This window comes from Sorghum bicolor, chromosome 2 (genome assembly GCF_000003195.3).
Source record: "Sorghum bicolor cultivar BTx623 chromosome 2, Sorghum_bicolor_NCBIv3, whole genome shotgun sequence".
Classification (NCBI taxonomy): domain Eukaryota; kingdom Viridiplantae; phylum Streptophyta; class Magnoliopsida; order Poales; family Poaceae; genus Sorghum; species Sorghum bicolor.
The window spans coordinates 1,107,272-1,121,924 of record NC_012871.2 but is presented as its reverse complement, the minus strand read 5'-3'; the positions used below and the strand labels follow the sequence as shown (position 1 = coordinate 1,121,924).

General features: G+C 39.9%; 1 protein-coding gene across 4 annotated transcripts; it reads right to left on the bottom strand.

The window, feature by feature from the left end:
• LOC8084250 (disease resistance protein RGA2) lies at positions 1,387-13,644 on the bottom strand. 4 transcript variants are annotated; one of them, XM_002459203.2, is made up of 2 exons: positions 13,065-13,644; positions 1,387-3,333 (listed from the first exon to the last, which is right to left on the bottom strand). In XM_002459203.2, the coding sequence occupies exon 2, from the start codon at positions 3,062-3,064 to the stop codon at positions 1,586-1,588; it is 1,479 nt and encodes a 492-aa protein (XP_002459248.1). In that variant the 5' UTR covers positions 3,065-3,333; positions 13,065-13,644; the 3' UTR covers positions 1,387-1,585. The 4 variants fall into 4 exon arrangements, 2 of the variants coding, with proteins under 2 accessions (XP_002459248.1, XP_002459247.1); XM_002459202.2 differs by lacking the exon at positions 1,387-3,333 and adding an exon at positions 8,996-11,545 and having other exon boundaries at positions 13,065-13,642; XR_002450496.1 differs by lacking the exon at positions 1,387-3,333 and adding an exon at positions 11,902-12,130 and having other exon boundaries at positions 13,065-13,604.

Genomic DNA, 14,653 nt, shown 5'->3' with positions numbered 1-14,653 from the left:
TGAAAAAATTTAAGGATCTTGTGATTCCCTCACCAAGTAGTGCAGAGAGTAGGATCTCCATTTTGGGTCTCTGGTCAGGAAGATCACACAGCGGGTGGACAGAATGAAATAATCACGCTGTGGGAGTGGCGTGATTGTCTAAGTTCAGGATCGTCCATGCAAAGCAAGAGAATATATAGGACAACAGTTCCTCTTCTAGATGCAAAAGGTCCATGTTCTAGGTGCATTGTTCTGCAACTTGCATGTCAGATCTGCTCTGTGTTCCAAGACTTGATCAAACATGACTTCAGTTTTTGCATAACAGAAGGCACACACTGCACCTGCCCTGGGACACTAATCCCAAAAGCTATGTTGTACCAGTCAAAAAAGTAGCCGTTCTAGAATGCACAACAGCAGACTAGTAAACACATCTGAACTCTGAAGCTGCCTAAACTTGAAAACTGATTTTGTCCTTCACGAGGAAACAACAACGCAGACTACAAATTAAAGCATCAGGCAGCACAGAAGTGGACCATATATATCTACAAAATATGTCCTTGTCTTCTAAATTGTAATATCATACTGCAGTTTTTAGCACTAAAGAAATCGCAATTAGACGCAGTGATAAACGGCAAGAGATAAGTTGTTCTAACAGAGAGGCGGCAAAACATGCCGTTGCCCAGCAGATCGGTAGGGTATGATGACATGATGTGTGCTATATATAAAGCTGCAGTTTAGGCAGGGGTAGCTCGTCATGAACATGATTTGCTCTTCTGCATCAAGGACCATGAAGCTTAAAATGGCAAGCGTGGTTTTACTTGGTCTATAAGTCAGTCCACACAGTAGTCCAAGTCATCCACTAGACCACTACTGACATATTTGACCAGCCAGCTGAGAAATAAAGGTATATATAGCTCAAAGTCACCTAATATGCCATCACCATCTATGTAACTTCTTTGCAATAGCTCTTCAACTGCTGTTCTCCACCTCCATTAATTCCTTATTTTCCATCTGTTTGTAGTCTTGAAAGAGACATGAGCAAATACTACTTCAGCTTTGCTTGCCTTCTAAGTTATATGGTATTCAATTCCGAGAGAGAGGCTTAATGAGACATTCTCCACTTCATGTGCCAATAATGAAAAAAAAATATTTTTCTCATTTAATCATATTTTTAATGAGAGGCTTAATCATATTTTTTCTATCGTTTGCTCAGTCGTCATTACCATGTCGTCATTCATGTAATATTCCATGTTAGCAAAACCACCTTCGAAACAAATCCACAGTTTTGAATACTTCAAGTGGTAAAATACCTAGTTTTTTTGGTTAGATGGAGAAGTAGACGCATGCCAATAGTTAAGGGGTTAAGTAGACCTTTTCTCTTGAGTAAAATCAACAAGAAGAAATTCGTTACTCTAAAAAAGTTATCCATAAATAAACACCATTCGTTATGACATAAAAATTAAGGAACGTTGTACATGATCAAGATAGAATGAAGTATAGTTCCATGATATGATACCCTATGACATTGATCAGCGATCATTCCTACGCAATAACATGTAACAACCTATCAGAAGTCCTCCTAATAAGCTGCTAGATAATGACAAAATTAGCAAACAGCGGCTCCACTTCTCATAGGACGCTTCCTCTTGGCACCTGTAATTTTTAGTTCTCTAATCTCACAAGAATAGACATAACTATAATAGGGGGGTATATGGGACCTCCATAGTAGCATATCAAATTTTCCATGAGGCTTAACACTTCCAAACACCACATCTAGTATTCCTATCTTTGGAATCTCCTTCTGCGAAGAGCATTGATATTGATAAACCAATAATTCTTCAGAAGGTATCGCCATTCTTCCTAGCTTTGCAGGTCTGTCTTGGCTCAGACGATCTGATGGATGTTCACCAAATTTGGAGATGCACTTCTTGATGAATCCTCTAAAGAACATAAGAACCTTGTACCAAAAGTGGATTTCAAAGTTGTCCCTCAGTAAAGAAGATATGACATTTGCACCAGTGATGAAACCTTTTAGCATCTTGGCTATCTCCATGGCCAATTGCACAAGCCTTGGGTGCATATCAGGATCCACACTACCAAATACAAGGATCTTGAAGAAATACCAGAATGCCTCTTGGGTAAGAAACTTCAGAGTTATAGCCCGCGTTGTTCCAAACCTAACAATTTTATCTGATCGGCTTGTGACTATGATTTTACTACCCCTTGGCATGCACCGTTTAGAAGTAGAATACAAACTATTCCATTCATCTTCTGTGGGATCGCCGACTAATTCAACCACAACTAGTAATCTCTCGTCCTTGTTCAGGTTAGTCACAAGATTTTGAAGTTTCACTGTACATTCTTCTATGAAAGCCAGCTCATCACCTTTAAAATCATGGTCACACAACCACAGGATTTTAGAGAAACGGTCACAGACTCTTTCATCCTTGCAAACATGAGCAACAAGAGTGCTCTTGCCAACTTTGCCTGGACCCACAATCGGCATGACCTCCAATTCTGGAGGACCCTGGGGTTGTGTGTGCAAAAGAAAGTTGATTGCAAGTTCTACTTCCATCTGACGACCAAACAAGCAATTGCCCAGCAGGATATGCATGCTATAAGGCTGGCGGTATGAGCGGCGGTAGCTGGTCAAAAAAATGACCACCTCTTCCATATCAAGGATCATGGATCTCAAATTGTGTAGCATCTTTTGTAGCTGTTCAAATATTTGTATCTTTCTTTTCAAGTGATAGAAATATTTAAAATAATTTACTTTGGAGGGAGACAACGATTGACTCATGAGCTGATCTCTGTCATCCTCCGCGTTGATAAATTGGTACCTGAAACTGTCGAGCATGTAATAGCCTTGGTGCATGGAGTCTCTCAGTATGTCCAGCTTCTGGAGCATAGCTTGGTTTGTGATCTGCCGTCCCATGGCCTCGTCGATGATGACCTGTGCCCGGAGCAGGACCTTGTGGAGGCGGTCATCCACATCTTGTGCTTGCAATATGGAGCATTTGCTGATGATGAAATGTATGGATCTGGTTGCCATCTCACTGAGGACAGCAGAAAGGAAAATCTCCATCTGGGGGCTCTCTCCTCTCTTCAGGAAGATGATGCACGCAGGTGGGGAGAGAAAAATATGGTTCTGAAGTAAACAGTCAGCTCAAATGGAATATGATGTCTCCGAGTAACAGCTCAGATATATAACTTTGTTCAAAGTCATGAGTCAGCTGTCTACTCCTGACTAACAGCGCACTCAAGTATTCTTGACTAACAGCTGTTACGTACTAACAGCTAGTCTTCGAATGTATCGGAAGCTTAGTCAAAAGAAAATTGGATTCCATTCACCACCTGGAAAATAGAGACAAACTTACTGTTACTGTATGATATACTATATAATAACTTCTCTGAACCCTGTTTGATTCACCAACAATCTTGCAACTGTAGTATTTTTTACAATGGAGACTGATCATCTTCATACTCATAGGTGAACTCGTCCGGCCCAAGAGTCATCTTCATAGACACTTGAAACTAGCATTATCAAAGGAGTAAAAAATAAGTCAACTCAACATTGCTCAGCTGTGGCTCAGTTCCTTGTGGTGCTTGTATTTTTCTATTTTTCTTTTAGTGGTAGATATGATGCATGTGCGTACGGTGACTTCATCAATCTCGAGATCGGCTTAGTTTTTTATGTACTTAGAGCACTCGATCTCAATGCAGAAACTATCATAGTTTCTATAGACATTAATTATGCTGTCACCTAAGCATTTTGCTGATGTGGCAAGGTAGTTATTGAAGAGAGACAGATGCTGGGTCTAAGTTAGAAACCATGTCTACACGAGATCCAAGACATAAAGTGGTACGATTGGTTGAGAATAGAGAGAGAATGAATGTGATTGGATAAAAAAATTATTGTATAGAAACTATCCATTGGAACTATAGTTTTTATACATAGTGTCTATATATAATTTTTAGCATTGGAAGTGCCCTTATAGGGATAAAGTGTGTCCGTACGTTCATAGGGGCAGTGGCGAAGCTAGAACAAATTAGAGGGGGTACACTTAACTTGTGGGTGCATAAACATCTTCCGTGAGGAGTGTATATATGGTGAAATTTTAAACCTAATCACTGTTTTTAGAATTTTTGGGGGTGCATTTGTACCCCTGATAACCACATAGCTTCGCCCCTGCATAGGGGTGAGAAAAAAACCTCAGATTACAACGGATTCGTGCCACTATCTAGGAGGTAGAAGGGAGGCGCCTCAATGGACCCCTTTTGACAGCAAACCCAAAAAAGGAGAATAACGAGTGAACGACTATACCATGGTGTGGGATAGAAATATATGCTATATAACTCCTCACAACTCTTTCTGATCCACTAACTTTGTTGTATGTAGCTGACACTTATATATGACCATGCAGCCCGCGGCCCGGTGGCACAGCCCATGGCCCGGTGATTTGGCCCGGCCCAAGCATGGCCCAAGGGACCAGGCCGTGCCTAGGCCGCCACCTAGGCATGCGGCACGGCTTGTTCCAACGGTCGGCCCGGTAGCGGTCCGATGAAAATGACTTGTTGTGTAGTTGTGACTTGTATATATGTACTGTTAATTGTTATACTGGTGGAAATAATAAAATGTTTCAGCACTTATAAAATATTAATGAAAATTAGCTGTTTTCGGCTTGACGAGCTGTGGGCCGACACGACACAAAAAATACCGTACTTGACGGGCCAACACAGCACAAAACCGGCCCACGGGCCGTACTTTGGACCGAAGCCCAGGCACGAAGCTCATAAAGCCACGGCCCGTCAAGCATATGGAGACCAAACACTACCTGGAAAAGCGCGAGACTCTGCTCTATAACCTCTCATACCTGTCCTGTGGCAGAGTATTGAAGCTAAATTACTCCCTGTTTTTTGTCATCACTTTAGGACCTTGTTTAGTTCCAAAAATTTTTACAAAATAGGTACTGTAGCACTTTTGTTTGTTTGTGACAAATATTGTCCAATTATGTACTAACTAGACTCAAAAGATTCATCTCATCGATTCCGACCAAACTATGCAATTAGTTTTTATTTTCGTCTATATTTAATACTCCATGCATGCGTCTAAAGATTCGATGTGACGGGGAATCTGAAAAATTTTACAAAATTTTTTAGGAACTAAACAAGACCTAGATGTAAGCATCTACATCATCGAGGCTGACGAGAATTGTCGATTGCACACCATCAGGCTGCATAGTGATCCGAGTGAGAGGTTACGATAACCTTTAGTTTGACGATCTAAAGGCTAACGTGAGTTGTCTTTTGCGTAGATCTGCCTTCCTACTCCTGCCCAGCTTTATAGGCCGCCGATAGATGGAAGCACCAATGAACAACACCGGCCTCATGTGGCGAGATGGCAGCGGCATCAAAATTCTTAATGTTCCCATCAGGGAGAGGGGGCGATGTGTGATCGGGTGGTATAGTTGGATCGCTGCTGTAGTCGCCGTCAGGATCTAGTGCATGGAGGAGGTTTGGCTTCCGGAGTCTACTCCAACGGTCATTTCCCCCTCAATCTATGTCTAATATATAATTGTGAAAATTTCAGTCTGCCAACTTTCTATCCGCCTCTATCTGTGTTGTCGGCCCGTGAGCTGGAAGAGGAAAAAAAATATAAACTTTTCTAGAGTTCCCAATATAAAATCTCTTGTATATATCAGAGCATGTTGAAAATAAGAAAAGTACAAGGGACTAGGTGCAAAGTGTTTGTCCTATCATCCAAAATCGGTTGGCCCGTGTCTTTAACGCTGGTTGAAGAGAAAAAAGAATAAAAGCTTTTCTAAGGTTTTCAATGTAAAATCTTCTGGGGCCTAGGTGCAAACTGTTTGTCCATTTAGTTTATTTTCCTTTTATTCTTTAAATCGGCTAAAAATTGATAAATACGTAGTAACTCATAGAAAAATCTAAAAATTACAAAACAAATTTTGTTTAGCTCCACATATGTAGATCCATGCAGTAAACAAATATATCACAAATTTTAGTATAATTTTTTTGCTGGAGATGCTTGCCTATGTTTTTAGTGTAAAATTGATTGGCTAAAAATTGATAAATACATAGTAATTCATAGAAAAATCTAAAAATTACAAAACAAATTTTGTTCAGCTCCACATATGTATATCCATACAGTAAACAAAAAATATCACAAAGTTTAGTATATTTTTGCTAGAGATGTTTGCCTATGCTTTTTAGTGTAAAATTGAAATTGTAGTTATCTTGCTCCAATTATTATGAAAAATTTATGGTAACCTATTTAATGTGATACTTGATTTGTGGTAAAAGTTTTAGCACCATTCTTGCATATCTGACTGATTTACTAATTTACCTAGATTTATGCTTGAGGATGTTTTCACTACCTTTGCACGATGTGTTGTTATGTCATATAAACACTTCATAAGCCCATGTGTTTATAAACTACATACATTTAACTGATATATCATATCTTATAGGAACCCTAATCTAAATAAAAAAAAGCTAGCAACAAATTTCTCATATTATAATATAATACTAAGGTATATTAAGAGGTAATATTAGAGTAAGATAATATTTGACTAATTTCTATTTTTATTATTAAATAAATATGTCTCCAAGCTATATATTATTGTAAATATTAACTATCTAATACCATAGATGTCATGGTTATCAATAAAATAAATTATGGACTTTAAATTTTATAAAAAGAATAAATATAAATAGATATGTAACATTATGTCATCATTTTCTATGGTCATTTGATGTTTTTCTCCCGTTGCAACGCACGGACATATTTACTATTATATAAACATTTGCATATATAGCTGCCCTGGATTGGGTGACGATTAATAATAGTGATAAAAATATTTACATATAGTATTCTACGATGATTTGAACTACTAAAAAAGAATTTGTAGTAATACCTCCTTTTTTTATAGAGGTGGCTACAAATGGTGATCAAACCCCCTCAGCCACCCTATAAATGGCCTGATTTGTAGAGGCGGCTCTATATTCAGCCGCCCTTATAAATAGACGTCAAATAATAAAAATTAAGCACTACAATTTGATTTTTTTTAAATGACCCAGAGAAATGACCAAAATAAAAGTTATATATCTTGAAAAATTATGAAACTTTGTTGTGTATAACTTTTTTATTTGATACCATTTACTGGTTTAAAATGTTGTTTGAAATTAAATTTTTGAAATTGTTAAAGAGTTGTGATTTCTCTTTTTAATCTATGGCTAAAACTTATAACTAGTCTTTGTCTCTCATAGTAACTTCAAATTTGATGATTTTTTCTTAAAAATTCTAAAAACATTCTCTATCAATTTATTGTATTCTTACAATTATCATTTTATCCATCTTTTCTTGTGACCGTTTTTTTATTTCAATTTTGAATTTCAAAAAATTACAACTTCAAACATCATTTTAGAAAACTAAATGATTTCAGCTAGAAAAGATATAAACAAAAAAATTTATAGAACTCATCAAGATTTACAACTTTTATTTTGCTCAATTATTCATCCGACATAGTGGTAGTAACATTGTTCACAAATGAAACTACAAGAGAGATATGTAAATTTTGTGAATAATGTTACTACTACTTTATCAGATGTATAATGACCAAAATAAAAGTTGTAGATTTCAGAAAATTATGAAACTTTGTAGTTAAGAATTTTTTGATTTAAAATCATCCTGTCAAGGAAAAACTATATTTGAATTTCTCAAATTTAAAATTTATATTTTATAAATGACCTCAGATGGAGAAACTACTAAAAGAAATGTTGTGTATCCCAGAGTTATGAAACTTTGTAGTTGATAACTTTTTTATATGAAATCATCTTGTCAAGGAAAACTACGTTTGAATTTTGAAAAATTTAAATTTTTTAAACGATCTCGGATGGACAAACAAAAACAAAAGTTATAGATCTCAAAAAGTTATGAAACTTTGTAGTTGATAATTTTTTATTTAAAATCATCTTGTCATAGAAAACTGCCTTTGAATTTCTCCCATTTGAAATTCAAATTTTGTAAACGGCCTCTGATGGAGAAACTACCAAAATAAAAATTGTAGATCTTGAAAAGTTAAAAAATTCTATAGTTGATAACTTTTTTATTTGAATTCATTTTGGGCCTCAAACAACTAAATGCTGACTCATGGAGACCTCCTCGTATTAAAAACAATTTTTTTTTGTTTTTTTTTTTGCTGAATTCATGAATTTCTAAAAAATAATTTATAGTGATGGCTCAATGTTCAGTTGCCCCTGCAAATAATCAACCGTCCCAAAAAAACCAATTTGTAGAGGCGGCTGGCAATCCACTCCTACAAATCGGGCATTTGTAGCCACCCTTTGCTTAGGGGCGGCTGACAAAACTGTCCCGCGTCACCAACCACCCCTAAAAATCCCTGTTGTAGTAGTGTTGGTTCCCTCTCACAACACCAGCGCTCCACTCCACCACTCCTCTTCTGCTTTGCTACAATCTAAACGAAGCAGAAGATGGAGAGGGCAGCACCCTAATTAAGATTCAATCAATATTCAAGATCATTTGGTTCTGTTCTGGGTTGTGATCCATATAATATCTATACCTATAATAAGGAATGAGAAAAACAGTTTCTCACTTTTTCATCCATCAACACTTCACTCTCCCCCATCCTTATCTCATTCTTGCCATCCACACATTTCCGGTCCTAATCCACTACGAGACCATATTTAGAATACCACAAGTCTAGCCATGGTATAACATCTAATTTCAAGACGTATTAGAATAGATAACAAGATCGTTGGATAAACCTCCAAGCCACAAGTCATGTTCGCTAGTGAAAACATAAAAGGAGGATGAAAAGAGGATAAAAGGAGTACCAATTTGTTATAACTCAAGAAAAACATCACCCGTACCTTGGACTTACAGTTGGAGAAAAAAATCACTTTAGGAAGAATGCCAAGGTAGCAACTTATTAACAGTAATACAGTTTTTTTCTCGAACAGCGTAGGAGAACTGCGCGTCATAGAACAGTAATACAGTTACAACCTTTAGCAGTAGTACAGTTAGCTTGCATGTGACACCCTATCAAAAGATACTCAGATGTTTCACCGCATAATTAAGCCCCACAACAGAAAATATTCAACAAATCTGTTTCAACTTTTATTTAGTTTTTAGAACGCTTCCTCTTGGTACCTGCAGTTTTTTTCTTTCGAATCTCACAAGAGAGAACATAGCTATAGTAAGGTGGGATCTGAGACCTCCATGATAGGACCTCAAATTTCCCATGAAGCTTACTGTTTCCATACAACACATCTTGGATTGTTATATCTGGGACCTCCTCATGTGAAGAGCGTTGATACGGAGCATAAGGGACAACATCTTCAGATGGTATGGCCATTCTCCAAAACCGTACAGGTTTATTCTGGCTTATTAGATCATATGGATGGCGACCAAATTTGGAGCTATTTTCGTGGATGAACTGCCTTAAGAACGTTAGAACCTTGCACCAAAAGTGGATGTCAAAGTTGTTCCTCAACAAAGAAGCAGTGTAGTTTGCACAAATGAAAGATCCACTCAGCAACCTAGCAATCTCCATGGCCACATGAGCAAACCTTGGTTGCATCTTGGGGTCCATGCATCCAAATGTAAGTGTCTTAAAGAAATACCAGTATGCTTCATGAGATAGATACTTCAGATGTAGAGGTGGTGTTGTTCCAAACTTGATGACCTCGCCTGATCGGCTTGTGACTATGATTTTACTATGCCTTGGCACCCATTGTTTATAAGAAGAGAACAACTTATTCCAAGCATCTTCATGAACATCACCATCTAATTCAACAACAAGCAACCTCCTATCTTTGTTTGTATTCAACACATTTTTTTGATGTTCTACTGCACATCTTTTTCTGAGTGTAAGAAGGTCATAATTTGTAAAATCATGGCCACTCAATAAAAGAATTTCAGAGAAATGATCACGGACTCTTTCATCCTTGCAAACATGAGAGACAAGGGTGCTCTTGCCGACATGGCATGGACCAAAAATTGGCAGGACCTCTAATTCTTCAGAACCATGAGGTTCTGTATTCAACAGGAAGCTAATAACAAGATGTGATTCCATCTGCCGGCCAAACATGCAGTTGCTCAGCAGCAGATGCACGCTATAAGGCTGGCGGTACAGCCGAGGGTAGCTCATCAAGAACCCAACCAGTTCTTTCACATCAAGTATCATAGAGCTCAAATTGTCAACAGCATGTTGCAATTGTTCCAAAAGCTCTGTCTTCCTATTGGAAGGAGATATTCCTCTACGGGAACTTACACTGCACAGAGACAGAGAATAACTCACAACTGGATCCTTGGTGTCCTCCACATCTTGAGATTGGTATCTGGAAATGTCAAATAAGTAGTTGCCTTGGTACATGGCATCTCTCAGCATGCCCAGCTGCTGCAACATAGCTTGGTTGGTGATGTGTCGTCCTGTAGCCTCGTCGATGATGACCTGTGCCCGAAGGAGAACCCTTTGCAGCCTGTCCTCGACATCTGACACCTTCGGCTTGGAGCTTTTGCTGATGAAGAATTTTATGGATCTAGTGATCACCTCACCAAGGACTACAGAAATTATTGTGTCCATTTCTGTACTCTTGCTCTTATCATGAGGATATGGGTGTGGATGAACCAAGGGAAGTTAAAGGTGTTGTTTGGAGGAGCTAAGAGTTTTTCCCAGTTGATCCGAAATGTTTCAGATTCTAACTTGGTACACCTTCTGACTTGGTCAAGTCAAGGCAGCAGAGTTCTAACGCAGCAGGCCGAAGTCAGTTCGCTCCAGTAGTTCAAGCCACCTATGGCTACTTAATTATTTGCATGTGACCAAGCTGCCAGCTGAATTTATATCGAAAAACAAAACAGGAACCTGCTGAGAAAAGGTACATCTTCTGACTTCTCAAACCTGCCACTGAGAAAAAGATACATCTTGACTTCTCCAACCTTAGTGATGCGGAGGCAATAGCCATCACCATCTATGAACGCCCCTTTCCCATTACTTCAGCTTCAGCATAGTGGAAGGCACATGCTGCACCACCCTTTTCCACTACAGGTCCCGAGTCAAAATGGTAGTTGATCTACAATGCACAAATAGACGTGGCAATGGACTAGAATCCAAATCCTTATAGATAAATCCAATTAAAATCCAAGGTTAAAAACATATATCACTGCCAGTCCAAGTCATGTGCGAAAGGTTGGTCCAAGTCCTTACACGCGATATCTCATCTTCGACCCTAGCAACTCCTTTTGCCTTTACACGTGATATCACAAACCTAGTAGAGCATTTACATTTGACTCAGAAAAAGTGTGACTCAGGACATGACCTCTGGCCTCCTCTTTCTTGCCAGATTGGTACCTGAAGGCGTCGAGGATGTAATAACCTCGGTTCATTGCTTTTCTGAGCATGTCCAGCTGCTGGAGCATTGGTTTGTGATCTGCCATCCCATGGCCTCATCGACAATGACCAGTGCCCGGAGCAGGATCCTGCAGAGGCGATCCTCCACATCCAGCGCAGTTGGCATAAAGCTATTTCTGATGAAGAAATTTATGGATATATTTGTTAGCTCACTTAGAACTGCAGCAAGGAGAATATCCATTCTGGGACTCTCTGCTCTGGAAGCAAGCAGCAGCTGGGTGTTACAGTTCACAACAAAGGTGGAATGGGATGTGAGATTACTTGTGAAGAAATCCAGTCAGACTAAAGGTCAGCTCGTACACGTCATGTGCTTGACCATTTGGAGACATTTTACCATCGCTATTATTGGTTCCTTAACTTCCTCTTATGTACTATCTGATCTTTTTCTCGATGTTGATCAAGTTCAGGATTTTCCTATACTACTTCTATGTCTTTTTTCTTCTGGCGGTCAAAGTGATTAATACAAATGTACTGCTGTAGAAGTCATCATGGTAGTTGGTCAACAATGAACAACAGCACATTAATAAAAATTAGAAATGTGAAGCACATCTACAGAATCTTTGCTTGCCATCTACATTATGATATTCAATTGTGTGTGAGAGGTTTAGTCAAAGAAAAACAAAGATGATGCTGCAACGGAGAGCCAGAGACTGTTCTGTACACTATATAAGTCCTCTGACCTGTATGACCTGCCGACCATGCTGCAAGTGTTGCGATTTTGACTTCAGAAAAGAAAAGCAGTGCACCTTGAATAAGAGAGAAAAATAGAATAAACATCGAAATGATGATTCCATGTCTGCGATAATGAAGAGAAATTTTGGGCTGTTGTCGTTCAACAGGTTGGCACTGTTTAGTGCACAGAGAAGACTACATTGTGCTTATCAGAGTAGTGTTTGAAACAGCAGTGAAATTATAATCTGGACTAAGACTATCATGAACTCCAGAACAACACAACTACACAAGCACTTAGCTTGAAGTTTATTTCAAGGTACATAGTGGTATCTCTTCGAGTCCCTTTTGTTGGAATCGCTGATTCTGAAGAGCAGCTGAAGGTAGCATCTTGATGATTATTTTTAGTTTTTTTTTTACCAAGGCATATATATGGCATTCACTGTATTTCTTGGTAGAGCAACCGAAGATATTCAAGACTGTGCATTACCATGATCAGATAGGACTCCCAAAAAATGCAGAGGCTCCCAGAACACTTTGGGTTTCACTTCCACCTCATGTGAAAATTGAGGTACTAGTCTTTCTTCCTAACTAGTAGGTACGTACGACTAGTTTCCAAATCCTTGGGGAACACGTGAGACAAATAACACTAGTGACCGCAGTCGAGCAGCCATTTGCAATGTTATGGACTTTGTAACTACACTGCAGAGGCATTTGAGATTTTCAAGATGTTGCCACCAATTTCCAATGTAACCTTCGCAGTATGGCACTTGAAATGCATTGCGATAAATTTTTTTTTATAAAAAAAAAAGAGAAATAAATGTGTTTGCGGTTATTTTGAACTATCGCCACAGAAATCGGTCTAACATAATATCTTGCAGGGTAAATTGCAACAGAGAGTCATGCTTGACATCGGAGTTCAGAGTAAGGGGAACAAGATGCAGAGTATTATGAAAGAAATAATACCCGGAGTCCAGTCGGGAGGCCGCCGGTCATTGCGGGGCGACGACAGAGCCGCTCGCCGGCAGCTGCGGCGCCACCTTACCGTCCTGTATCCTGTAGGTGAGTGCCGTTTCGCTCCGTCGCCGTCCGTCTCTGCGGCTCTCGGCACCGCGCTCTTAGGCCTCGGCGCGCCCGGTGCTGCCGCGGAAGAGCAGTTGGGGGCGGCCTTCCATCGAGGTGCCCGCTGGAGACGGAAGCTGGGGGCGTGGATCTGACAGAGGCGAGGCCAGATTCCTGGTGGCGGGGCTAGCGGCGGTCGCCGTCGCTGGGGGCCGAGCGACCTTGCCCGGAGGGCGCCACGCCGCCGGCCCGGAATATTTGCAAAAACGCCCACCTGTTGAATCGTATTCCAAATATTGTCATACAGAGACGCCTAGTTCAGATAGGAATCATTAATTCCGATCCCAATATTTGCCAAACGCCCACCTGTTGAAGCTTTGTTGAAGTAGGAAATATAAGCAGAGTGACACCTGAATTTGTGCTCCAAACTTGATCAAAGGTATGAAATTGAAAATGCACTCTGATAGAGCATTTATTTGAATTTGTGGATGATAATGTATTTTTAAAAGATTTTAGTCAAAGTTTGTTATGTTTGACTCAAAGCATCTACAGCAGTGTTACCTAAATCAGACTATTTAAGAGCATCTCCAGCAATACTACCTAAAACAGACTACCTAAATGTTTGTTTAGGTACCTACCTATTTTTATACTACCTAAATTTTACTTTTAACTCCAGCAGTACTACCTAAATCATGGCTCCCAAATTCAGTTTAACAGCCGATGACATATGGAGCCCACATGTCATCCCTTTCCTTATTTCTGTTGCCATCAATGAACTCGAACAGTAGCGTGGAAGGATGGGGCACCGACGGGGCAAAGCAGTAGCGCAGCGGGTGAGGGAACGGGGGGCCGGTGAGAACATCGGTTGGGGCGACGCTACCTCCTGTTCATCGGCCGGTTAGAGCGCCATCTCTTCCACCCGCTGAGGATTGACTACCACCATGGAGAGAGAGGAAGAAAGGAGTGCCGCTGGGGAGGAGCACCACTGAGGAGGGCCACCCATGGGCTGGAGGATTGACTGCCAACCATGGAGAGAGAGGAAGAAAGGAGTGCCACTGGAGAGGAGCACCACCGGGGAGGGCCGCCGCTCGGGGAGGTCGAGGCACAGGTGCGGGTGATGTCGGGTTTGAGCACGTGGGGATGAGAGAGATGAAGGGACAGATAGGTAGGTACTTTTGTTGGCCCAACAGATCTAGGTAGTGGGAGAGAAAAATTATTGGGCCAACAAATTTAGGTAGCCTGTTGGAGTGTAGTTTTTGGCCTCTACTACTTAAATATAGGATAGATAGTCTAAGTTTAGGTAGTCTGCAAGAGATGCTCTAAGTCTATTTGGTGGGTAGCTACTCATTTTAATACTATCTAAATTTTGCTCTCAACTCCAGCAGTACTACCTAAAACTAACTACCCATTTTCGTTCTAGCAGAGGATGACTTATGGGTCCCACTTGTCATCCTCACTCATGTTCTTCTCGCTGGAGCAGCTGTGGCCGGAGC